Consider the following 12,775-nt stretch of genomic DNA (forward strand, 5'->3'; position numbering starts at 1 on the left):
AGGATAGGTGTGTGTGGTGGAGAGTGATCAGTCCCAATCTCCCATGGGTGGATATGTGTGACAACTACAGCCCCACCAAAAGCCAGAAAAACTTCTAAACATCCCCCAGCCACTGCTCCAGGACCTTAGCTGAGCGGCACAACACCATAGGGAAGTGAAGAGAGAGTGGGGAAGGGACCACCGGTTCATGAGAATGGACTGGAGCTGTCACATGGAGCAACTAAATACACCTGAGTACTTCGGGGGGTGAATTGTCCCCAGCACCACTAGAAACAGGCAACGCCACCTCCTTTCTTATAAAAACCAGCATGAGTAGCCCCAAAACAGCAGAGTCAGAGCCCTGGCATCACTTCTCACTGGAAGACAAGAGCTACAGTGGCAGGACATACCCAGCCAGCCCACGTTGGTCTTACACTGTTTGCTCACAGCACACGTCATTCTGAACAAACACAGAGCTCACCTGGAGCACTGGGAAAAGTACTGACACATCCACAGTGGGAAATAAAAGCTGCCGAGTTTTTACTAGCTGGGCACGCCAGAGTTAATTCCCAGTAAAAAAAAAAAATAGCTGCCCTTCAGTGAAAGCCACCCATTCACACCAGGGTGAAACCAGGCTAAATGGATCGGTCATCTGACCTCCTGCATCTCATGAGCCTTTAGGCCAAGGATGAAAGTTTTGCTAAAGCATCTTTGCCCGTAAAGAACACTGGTGTGACAGCTGGACCTGGCTTTGCCTGGACTAACTCTGTCGTTAAGAGCAGATCCGAAGTTTCCCAGCAAAGCCGGCTCCGGCGGCAGAAGCTCTGTCCCCACTAGAGGGCTGTGCAGCCGAGCAGCGAGGAAATCTGTTCCTAACTCGGTGTCTCCTGAGCCTACGGCCGGTGGTCCCTTCTGTGCCTAAGGATGCGTTTGAGGAATTCCCTAGTGCTCAAAAATTGTCTTAAAAATTAGCAGCAGGAAACAATGATCTTCCCAAACCATGACAAAACCTCTTGAATGAGAACTATCTAGAGCTCAAGTCAAGTTGATCAAGAGGTATTTATGCCCCCTGAGATGTTTAACACCCTCTTTAATGGACTGGGAAGTACCTTATCATCCTCATGTGATGCAAACGCATCATCCCACTTCCTGTCAAGGACTGCCTGCCTCTGCCTTCCTCACCTCTGTGAACACACACAGCGTTTCTTCAGGATGCCTTCATGAAACACTCAGCTAAATCCAGGTCCCTGGGCTTGTCCAGCAGCTGCCAGCTCTGCCAGATTTGTTCCTGGTCTCTGGACTATGTGGAATGAGATGTATGCAGTTCTCACTACTAAACTTCCAGGCTGAAAATAAAAACCCAGTGTGCCTTCCTCTGCGGCTGCAGGCTCCCCTCCCTGCCTTCTGCACCCCCAGGACTGGCTGGAGATGGCTCCAAAGCAGAAGGAAGTGAGTGAGCTGCCAGGAGAAGATGCATCTCAGCTGCTCTCAGAGCCTCTGAGACACTGAAGTGAGCAAGCACAGTAATGGGTGGACCAAGGAAAAAGGAGGAGGAATTCACGTTGCCAACCAGCCTCTGGTCATGAGGCTCTGTGAGCTCTCAAATCCTGCAGAGGCTTGATCCTCACCAGCACCAGACAAGACCAGCTCCATGCACATCAGTGGGATTTAAGCCCCTGCACCCCCTTCCAGGATTATCCAGCTGTCTGAGCTAAAACATTGCTTGAAATAGTGCTCTGAAAACCACCTCACATCCACGCACCATCACACACTCCAGGCTTACAGGGAAATTACTGGATGGATGGGATGTGTGATGGTGCAGGACAAGGCTCTGTCCCTCTCAGACACTTACAAGTCAGTGCAGCAAAGCCATAGCAACAAGGAAAACACTCTTCTTATTTCCCATCCAAGAGCAGCTCCTGGCATTCACTGATTGTGTGACCTTCTGCCAGCAGCCACTGAAGCAATCTTTGAAAACGTTTCTGTATCATTTAAACCTGGTTACTTGGCCCTGGACTGTTCCTGCCAAGGTAGCAGCAACAACTCGAGCAGAGAGAGAGAGCCTGGCATTTCAGTGCTGAGATTTTTCCTCTTAAAATCTTTCTATTCCTCCTGTCACCAGTGGAAACCCTGCCCAACAGCAGCATAAAAAATAAATCCAAGGCTGAGGTTGAGAAACACAGAAGAGATTGTCTGAAAAATGACTGCAATAGAAAAACCAATCATTTAAAAATGCTAATATTTAGCATTTGAAAATGAGGTGGAAGGATCATTATAGATAAATATCAAATATCTTCTGTTCATTCCTTTTTGCTGCTAGATTGGGAAGGTCAGGAGTTCAGAGATGCTTTAATGCCTTGGTTGATACCATGAAATGGGGCTAATTCAGCACTTTGGAAAGGGTAAGGGGCCTGGTGAGAACTGGTAAAAAAATGGGGATAAAGGAAGATTCCCACCCCAGAAGAACCTGCATGTCCTACTGAACCCAGTAAAAGCAATACGGGTCTCTGCTGTTTTCCACTGTCCCAGAACAGATGTTCTGACTCCAAAAAATAGATAGAAATATATTCAGTGGGAACTCTTCATTTTGTGAGCAACCACGTAAAGAGCTTCTCTTCTGACAGTTTTTTGTCCCTAAGCAGGGATAAAATGCTTTCTTTAAGGTTCTTCTGGCTGTGCTTCCTTCTGGAGACACTGGTGCCCTAATACTGATGTGCTTAGCAGCACTAATAGATTACACTTACATGCACTATTTTTTTTTCCCCTGAATAATGAAGTTAAAAGGCCACTTTGGCATAAATTCACTCATTGTTACCCCAAGTGAAGTGAGTTTCTCCTGGTGCTGCTGCATACAAATAATTGCTTTTGGCCAAAGCCAAGGGAAACACGAGTCCATTGCTTAATTTATTTCTATTAACACCATCAAATGTTAGTGAGAGGGAGGCAGCAAAGTGGCACAATGGCAGCGCTCAGCGAGAGCAGCCTGCATATGCTGGTAGATAAAACCCTTGCAGGGGATACCTGCATAGGGAGAATTTTAAAAGCAGGTTATTTTCTACCTGTTTTGCATTTGCATAAAAGTCAGAATTACTTCTACTGTCTTTAGAGTGCTCTTTCAGATGGCAAACACCTGGAACTCCAAAAGCTGCAACACCTGAACTGTGCAACCCTAACCCTAACCCTGGGGGGAAGGGAGAGCAGCAGCTTGTGTCACACAGCCCCTGTTCCAAGGACCACGCTCCACACAGACTGCCAGGTTCCTCCAGGAAAAAAGGATGGCACTGTTTTCTTTCCAGGGCAATGTATGAATAAATAGAATAAAATTAGCAGGGGAATGCTTGTGGAGGGAACTGCCCCCTGTTATTTGCATTATTACACACATTATCTTCAGGTAGCCTCAGCATTAGCAGCTCCAGGTCCAGCCACAGCTGCCTCAGGTGTGGCACTTGTTTTCATTCAAGTTACACCTGGGGAGGTTTAGGTTGAATCAGGAAAAATTTCTTCACCAAAGGGGTTGTCCAGCCCTGGAACAGGCTGCCCACTATCCTTGGAGGGATTTAAGCTATGTAAATGTGGCACTTGGGGACATGGTTTAGTGGTGGGCTTGGCAGTGCTGGGGGAATGGTTGGACTCAATGATCCTGAAGATCTTTTCAATTATATTGATTCCCCAGGGGAAGCTGGGGAATGTCCAGTGTCAGAAGGGACTGCACTCAAATCCTGCTGGATTTTCCCCAGCAGGTCCAACCATCTGAATACTCTCCAGACTTTTGTCATGATGGAAAATTTCAATGCTTCAGAAGTCTGAGCAATAGGACTGATCCTTTTTTTACTTTGCTCTCAGGAATCAGTTTCAGTAAAACAGTGAACAGCAATTTTTACTTCTTCCAAACAGGTCTTTCCCTTGGCTGCTACGGCTTGAAAAGCTTCGAAAGCTGCGCTGCAGCGTAACGACAGGAGCACAGGAGAAGGAAAACTTTAGAGGCAGAGAATAACATCAAACCATTTGATTTATGATCTAAACCAACAACTGCTGGTTGCCACAGCTGGTCCCTTTTTGTTCCCACATGACAAACGCTTCTATTCCAATCTCTGCAAGCTTCAGGAGTATTCATGTTAGCAGCACGTTGTATCGATCTAGTGACAGTTCCAGTGCAAACTGCTGCACCAAAATTCAGGGTACGAACTCTAAATTACCAACCAAAGTTCTCAAAACAAGCATCCCTAAGCAGGCAGCTCAAAAACTCAAGATCCACTACTGAAGCCTCCCAGCTTCTGGGTGGTTTACCTGGGAGTAAGATCAAACTGCAAGGTCAGTTTGCTACCTGTATACACTGGATACAGGAGTTTACTGAAGCTTTGTAGCAACTTCCCTTAAGCAGCTTCAGAGCTGGAAGAGGAACTGGTTGAAAATGTATAAATGGCTACAAGTAAAACCACTCAATCCTCTGTATGCAGCAAACTCAACTTGAAGCAACCACCTCAAATGCTGGAAAGCACAGCCAGCTTTCATGGCCATGAGTCCCTGACCATGGTGAAGAACAGGACTGCAGGGTCTGCCACACCAATGCCCCCCTGCCAGGAGCTGCACCAAGACCCAACAAACAGTGCACAACCCAAGGTGGCTGGAACATGTTGGCCTATTTGTCTAGAACTGGTCCCAAAGTAGCAATCAGATGGTACAAAGGGGCACATCCACCCACTCCATCTGCACAGCCCAGTTCAGCCCAGCTGCCCCCCAAACTGTCCACAGTTCTACTGCCTGACCCATCATGAACACAAAACCTGGCACATCAGCCTTCACCTTTCAAAACCTGAAACAAACTCAAGTGTCAAACAAGTGCAAAGGAAAAAGCTCTGAGACACAGAAGTGCTTCCCACCAGATGCCATTTTGTCCTCCAGCAAGAAGGTTTCACAACAGAAGTGATAGAGAAGCTTGGTATCCCTCCAGCAAACCCACACTTGGCACTTTACACCCTGGCAGTGATGCTCTAACCCACATCCCTTTAGGAAGCTGCTGGATAAAAGCCCCCAGCAATGGGAGCTCAGGCTCCCAGCAATGTTTTCCACCACAGCACCATGCAAACGCTGTCACATCTTGCCACTGGCAGCAATGTGTGAAATCAGGTTCAGGTTTCAGTGTGCTGGAAAGAAAACCCAGCACTGGCTTCCAGTGCAGATTGTGGGGAGCAAGTAAAACATACTTTTCTTTTTATAGACTGTTTCCATGGTGCACAGAGGTTCCCATAGCTAATTCTGCAGCTGCAGAACTTCAGAAAATTGCACAGCCTGGGTATAATCCTGTGGCAGGGTGCCCCATACATCCCCAAAGCAAAATCCAGTGGCTTAACACTGTCACCAAACAACAGAGCCGTGTCCCACTCTGACGTGGGAGTGGAGCGGCTGCAGCTGAACCCCTCAAGTTGCTGAGCAGTTTAAGAGAGTCCCAGAGCAACCAAAGCCAGGTCTGGGCTTCAGGCCCCATCTGCTAAAGCTCCCAGACATCAGTGGGAGATAAACAAATTACTACTTGCCTTATTTATTTTTAAAACAACTTCTTAGAAGAACTGTATGTCTGAAGAACAAGGAGGCTGCTATAACTTAATCATCCCCTTCTCTGCCTCTCTCCACTGGCACAACTCTGAAGCAGCTCAGCTTCCACGAGATCCAGGATGCACTGCCTCCAACGTGCTGTGCTGGTCAGAGCCTCACCAGCTCAGAGAAACCAGCCATTCCCAAAAACATCCTCCTGGAATCAAGGTGCCCCTCCCCACTCTCCATTCAGCCCCTCGGCACGGGCAGATCCCGGCGCGTCACTCACCTGCTCCTGGGAATTCATCACCCGCAGCTTCATCTGCTTCAGGTAGGTCGAGGTGAGTGGCATGTTGTAGTCAATGATCCCAGAAACCAAGGAGGAAGGTGGCTCGCTCTCTGAAGAACAGAGGAAAAGCTTTATTTAGATGAGGGACCTGCAGGTATGTTCTTGTAACTCAGGGGTATTCAGGAGAACTTGAAATCCCTGGCAAGAGCCACCCGCTGAGAGAAGGTTCCTCTAAGAACATGACCCCACCAAGAACATAATTACAGAACAGATGTTGTCTTGGGAAAAAAAAAATAAATAAAGAAAAAAAGCATTGCTGTCACCTGTGAAAAAAACTACACAAAATGTATAATTTTTCAGTGTCTCCCAAACTTGAGGAAGAAACTGAGTCTTGCTGAAGCCTCAGAAGCGCTTCCATGCACATGGGATTTGTGCAGGGGGTGATGAACAAGGATCTATTTGCAGCTTGCTTCAGCATTGCAAATTCTTGCCAATTTTGCTGGGATTCCCTCAGGTAGGAGTTAACATTAAGGCAACATATTAAGTATCTCTATCTGGTGATGAAGATTATTTTTAACATCCTCATTAAAACACAAACTTAATTTTAGAGATCTTTAATTTAAATTGTTCCTGTTGATTCCTCTGGCTGCATCACATTGAGCTCTAGAGATGGCTTCAGGTTAGGACGCTCCTGCAAATCACTCTGTCTGGCCAGGCTGAGTCCCCACAAAGCAAATTCTCAGTGATTTCTCTTAATTTTCAAAGATTTTTCTGCTCTGCCACCACCACTACAGATCCTGCAGGACACAGAACAAGAAGGCTGCTGGAATGACCTTTTCTAACACTGAATTTCCAGGCTCACACAGTGGGTTTGTCCAGGAGGAAAGCTGCCATTGTCCACAGGGATGGCTGATGGCTACAAGCAAGATCTCTTTGCCCTCAGCACAGGCAGATGCAAGTCTGGAGAATTAATCCAGCCTTCCAGCACATGCTGAAGGGATGTGTGGTATCCACTGGACAGGGAGCTTAAGCAGCAATGAGGGAAGAAGGATTCCCAGGAGCTGAAGGTGAACTTATGGTGGGAGGCTTCCATTCCTGGTTCTGAATATCCCTGGCTGGCTTGCATTTTCTGGGGTCACTGGTTTCACAGGCATGTGTGGCAGAGCCCCTTGAGAAAGAGCCTTCACAAAATGTTTTACAGCACCTCAGAAAAGCCATCAACCCAATCCTAATGGGCCTGCTTCTCAGAAATGCTGAGTGCCAAAAAATCCTCTTGGAACTCAGCAGAGGTGAAGATGCTTCACACCTCTGGAAACACCACATCTATCACGCCTGATTAAGAAATTACCTGACCCCAAAACTGCCTGTAATTGACTTAAACATCACAAAGGTCTTTGCAAATCTTCTCTATAAAGACATTGACTGCGTCCATGGAAATACAATGCTTTTTTTTCTCAGGTTCATCTGGTCCATTCCTGGGCAGATAAGAGCATTCCTGCCTGTGGGTGCAGGGAAGGGTGGCTAGTGCCACTCAAGCCATCAACTTGCCCAAATATGAAGGTCCAAAGCCTTTAAGAGCCTTGTAAACTGATTCCTCCATCTTTTCTCATGGCTGTATGTCAGCAGTCTCTGTCACGCTTTGACCTACAGATTAGGAGCACTTATATGTCTCTATAACACCCAAAATAAACCTTTATTGTGCTGTGCAGGGATGCTGTGCTGTGATGAAAAGATGTTAAAATCCCAGTGCAAGGGGAGCTTTTCACAGGAACAAAACCTGCCACCTTCCCCAGCTGGCTGAGTCCCTAAGAGTTTGGGAAAGCATTTGCTCAGAGTAACACGGATAGAGCTGCTTTCTGCTGAAGCACAGGCACGATGAGGTGAGTGTTTGGGATCTCTGAGGATGATAAGTTGCTCTCCTGCCATTCCCCACTCCACTGCTCAGCTCTGCAGAGATGAATGAAGCTGAACAGGAGCAGCTCAGCAACTTCAGATGGGGAGGAAGAGGGAGGTAAGTGATCTTTTAGTGCTTAGATTCTGCCTGAAACCATTCTGATGTAAATTTGGAACAATCCCATTAGAGGCCACAAATTTAATGTGAATTTGTGCAACTGCACCACATAAGGGATTGAGCCCAAGAACCCAAACCCTTTTTTTTTTTTTCCCTTTTTCCTAAGTTATCTGGGAAAGAAAGAAAACCTTTGTTTTAAAAGGCCTGGGGGGCTCCACGGGAACAATCCTCACATCCTATGTCACAAGAGGAAGCTCCTGGAATCCTTTAGCTCATTTTGCAGTTATCTCTATCACATGCCCCACATGCTGGACACACAGATGGAACAGGCAGAAATGGTTTTGATCCTAGCTCCACATTTTTATCACTCCACCAGAATTACTCCTAGTTTAATAACACTGTAAAGAGATCCCAGTGAAGTCCAGTGACGTTCAAACTTTCCCACAAGCAAGACAATTTTCTTTTATGAATGATGTGGGTGCCCTGCAGGGTTTGATGTCAGATATGCTTAATTAGGGATTTTTGCGATCACAAATTAAATGTGTTCAGATTTTTTTTCGCAGACAGGAATAGTAGAAAGAGATGGGAATTACTTAAATTTTGTCATCTTACTGAGTTAAACTTTACCTGTATGTGCCTCTATGTGTGTATGCACATGCATACACCTCAGTAATTCTTCTATGACCCCAGTGGTTTTTTTAGGTGATTTGCTCCTGATAAATTCCTGAATACGTGTTAGTGAAATCAGACACCCTTTCCCGGGAAAATTAACCTTATCTAATCTACTCAATGCATTTTCACATGTACTTAGTCACTATTTAGGTGATGTTCAGGCAGAGAAGCACTTCTGTCCTTTCATTCATGGTGGCTAAGACTTTTTACCTGTGGGATCCTTTGTATTCCTGATTGATTTATTTTTAAGAGAACTGCAAAGGGCAGAAGCTTTATGAAAATAATGAAATAACTGATATTAATTTACAGATTTGTTCAGGACAGGTGGATGTCAGCGTTGATCATGGTTCCCACAGCTAGGACCACACCGGGGGGGATATCCAGAACCAGGGGTTCCCTGAGCTGCCTCTGAACTGGGATGGGTGTGTGTTGCTGGGAGAGGCACAGCAGATGCAGGATGGTGGGTGGCTGGAAGCCCCTGAAGGAAAACCAGGTTGGACAGGGCTTTGAGCAACCTGATCTGATGGAAGGTGTCCCTGCCCTTGGCAAGAGGTTGTAATAAGATGGACTTTAAGGTTCCTTCCAAACCCGACCAGTCTGTGACGCTGTGAAGGAACAGCACCTGTGACGGACGCAGTGCAATCTGTGCGAAGGTCAAGCTTGTTCCCAGCAAGGCCAAAGGCCAAAACTTTTCTGGATGTTATTGGAAAGAGGGATCAGGCCTTTAGCTGACAGAGTGGGAAGTGCTGTGGTAATGGAGCTTCAACTAACAGAATTCACATGGAGCTATTTGGGAGAGTTTTTGAGAGTTTTTTTAAAAATATAATGAGTACAAAGCATTTCAGTCACTACCTTTGGATAGACGGCACATAATCCACTTACACAAAACCTCTGGGATGTCCACAGCTCTGCTCCCAGCAGTAAACAGTTGGCAATCAGTATTTAATACAAGAAATTCTCTATTGTTGGCCCTTTTGTTCCTTAAATTCTGCGTCCCTTCCTGATAAGAGCTGCCAAATGAACCACTTTGCCTTGCCCCTTTTGAAACAGACCAACTCCCTGCAGTTTGCTTAGGTTTCTTTTAAAAGAAGCAATTTTAATGGCTGAAATCAACATCACTTTGCTCTTGCTTTGCACTTGATAATGAAAGCAAGTTTGTAATTCAGAAAACAACCACAAAAACATTTAACCCGCTACTCTGGAAGAGAACCTGGTCCCATCTTCTTCCCACACCTGCTCTCTCTTAGACCTAAGAAGCTGCAGATTGGATCTGTCCACAAAAGAACTATAAGGAGTCAACCACCTCAGTGGCCACACTAATTGTGTGTGTACACAGGCAGGGTGTAACTGTGATTGCCAAAACACTTGCCATTATCTAACTCAGGATCACCTGCTTATCTATTAATTAAGTGTAAATTGCTTCTTCATCAGAAACTTCAGCTATTCAGACATATTCTGTGTCTTTCAATACAAAATTACCAGCTCCAGGGAAAAACTTAAGGTTATTTTTTTTACACATTGAGGTTTCCACCCTCACATGATCATGGGTTGATGGCAGCCATATCTGTGGTATTTCTGACCCCTGTTTCGGGCGGCACTGGGGAAGCTCGGAAAGAAAGCCAGGCTGTTTCTGCTCCCTAAACTGAAAGAAGCAGGTTTAAGCAATTCCTTCAGCTTGGCTATAAGATGAAAAATATTCCAGCTTAGGAAAACCCTTAGGTTAGGATGTGTCTCCTGGGCAGGACAGTATCTGGCAGCTGTCGGTGGCACTGTGCTGGTGCAAAATGCAGAGTCAGCCCTGCTGGCAGAAGCCACTCGCCTTTACCTTTGGGCTCCAGGCCGTTGGAGTTGAAATGCATCCTCTTCTGGCACTCAGTGCAACTCATCAGGAACCTGGTCACAGCCTCTCTCGGGAGGAAAGCATAGGTCTCTGCAATCTGGGGAAACAACAGGGAGTTGTATGTCCTGGGAGAGGGAGAATGGGTGGACAGCACAGGGACCACGGGCACAACTCATAGCAACACATTGTCCCCTCCAGCCCTAAATCCCTCCCTCCAGAGCAGCTGTTGGTGGGGGAACACTTTGGGAGTGTAACTTGTGTGCCAGTGAGGCACCAAGACACAAATGAACAGACCTTTGGTGTCCCTGCACACCAACACCTTCCCAGAAACTCCTTCCCCTTCCCTCTTGGAGTCTGGGAAGAGCAAAGCTATGAACATGTAAGAATCAAATGTGAAAGTAAGGCCTCGTCAGCTCTGTTTGCATTGTTAATTACCATCACACCAGTAACCTGAAGAATCCATTAATCTTTTGTAAGGGCAGGTCACTTTTTCCCACAATGACAATCAATTACTGTTAATAATACTTTGCACTTCTGTGACATATTTTATCTAGGGAATTGAAAACATTTTTCCAAACAGTAATGAATTAAGTCTCCTGAACCTTTGTGGGATATGTATTTTACGGATGAGGAAAAGCTAAGGATAAATATTTAAAACTTGAATGCTTGGAGTTAAACACTAGATCCACACCTAAGCAGCCACAGAAGGCGTCTGGCAATCCCTGTTATTGTAATTAATTCCTGCCAGCAATAATTTTGCAGTATTTCTAAAGATCAAGACTAAGTTATTTGGAGAAGGAATGAGTCAATCTCAATGTAGACTTCTTTAAGGCCATAAAAGACCACCAAATCTTGGAGTCTGACCTGTGCAGCACAAGTCATGAAACTTCACCCAGGTTATCCTGCAGCCCAGTGGCCTCTGATTTGCCCAAAACATCATCCAGGAAGACATCTGGTCTTAATTGGAAGGCATTAAAAGGTGGAGAGCCCACCTCTTACTTTGGGCTGGCTCCTATGGTTAATCACCCATCCTGTTTGGTCTAAGTGACTTGTCCGAGCACGGCGGTTCCCAAACCAGGGGCCGTGACCCCCACAGGGGTCACAGCACTTACAAGTGGGGTCATAAAGCAGACAGAAATTCAATTGTTTGTGCCAGTCCTCGGGGCTGCAGCCCGGCAGAAGTGGGGCTCAGGACGGGAAGTGGGGCTGCAATCAGACACCTCGGGGTGACAGGGCTGAGCTGGGAGGACAGCCCAGGATGTCCTGATCCCCCTCCTCTGGCCGGTGGGCATCCTACCTGACATAGTTAACAATTCCTAAATTCTAAAAGTCCACATGAAATACAAAAGGACCTAAATTCCACGCATTTTTCTGCGCTGAGGGGGTGCACTTCTAGAAGCAGAGCAGCGGGGCAGGGGCAGAGGCTGTGCTGGATCATGGCTAAGGCAGCGCCTGCCCGGCTCTGCGGTGGGAGGGAGGGAGAGAGGGAGGGAGGGAGGGAGGGAGCCGCATGTCTCTCCACTGCGCGGCAGCAGAGCCCGGGCTTTCACACGCACAGAATGCCAGATGGGTGGAAAGTTCAGGCGGGGACCTTGTCCCAGCGCTCAAATGGAGGCTGCAGTGCCTGGTCCTCATGGGATTCTGCTCCTATTTAGCTGCAGCCCCAGCGAGCTCTTGTTGTGGCCGAGCGGAAGCCAGCTCGGTCTTTGCCTCTGTGCGATATTTATCGATGCACGAGCACAAGGGATTCCCGCAGAAACGCTGAAAGGAGGGGTCTGGAAATTGCTGGTGGCAGCAGTGGTGTGGTGTCACAGGCAGGGAACTGTCCCCGCATGCTGCCTGCCGGGCTCAGCCGTCTCCCTGTCTCTTTTGCTCCAGCAAGCCCAGTCTCTGCTGCAAATGTTCAGCTAATTTTAGTGATACAGTTGTTATTTCTCAGCTGATTTGATGCTCTGCAGAGCAGACAGCTTCCTTGATGAGTTATCTCCCATCCAAACTCCCTTTCTGATTGCCTCCCTCCGGAGGTCATGGACAAGGGCAAACTCTCCAGTGTCTCTAATCAGAAGTGGTGGGGAAAGGGAGCAGGAGAAGGAGGCAGGGGACCCTGGAGCCTCCCAATTGGTCACCCAGCAGCGTCCTTTTGTGCACCCGTGCCAGGCGTGGCGTGTGCTCTGCACCATTTCACCTTCCAGCTCAGGCTACAAAGGCTCCGGGGAGCAAGGGCAGCAGGGAGGGCAGGAGCCAGGCTGGGCAGCCCAGCCAGCAGCGTCCTGCCAGGTCAGGAGGGGATACACGCTGCTAATGTGATGATCTCAGCTCAAGAGGGAGATGAGGGGTGGAGCGTGAAGCTCTCTGACTGCTGTGAGCAGGCCTGGGAAAACAGACGGATCCAGCCTGCTCCCCTGGGGCTGTGCAGGGCACAGATTAGTCCTCCAGAGAGATGAATTGAAGG

At 47.3% G+C, this 12,775-nt stretch overlaps 1 protein-coding gene across 1 annotated transcript in view; it reads right to left on the reverse strand.

Moving 5' to 3' along the window:
* The window catches only part of NOL4L (nucleolar protein 4 like), a 60,276-nt gene that overhangs the window by 28,905 nt on the left and 18,596 nt on the right, over positions 1–12,775 (reverse strand). Inside the window, exons 3-4 of the mRNA XM_041396189.1 lie at positions 10,309–10,420; positions 5,801–5,910 (exon numbers count right to left, since the gene is read on the reverse strand). Coding sequence (XP_041252123.1) covers positions 5,801–5,910; positions 10,309–10,420 — 222 coding nt within the window. The remainder of the gene's footprint in view (positions 1–5,800; positions 5,911–10,308; positions 10,421–12,775) is intronic.

The sequence above is a fragment of the Onychostruthus taczanowskii genome, unplaced genomic scaffold, assembly GCF_017590055.1.
Source record: "Onychostruthus taczanowskii isolate IOZ18803 unplaced genomic scaffold, ASM1759005v1 scaffold126, whole genome shotgun sequence".
NCBI lineage: Eukaryota > Metazoa > Chordata > Aves > Passeriformes > Passeridae > Onychostruthus > Onychostruthus taczanowskii.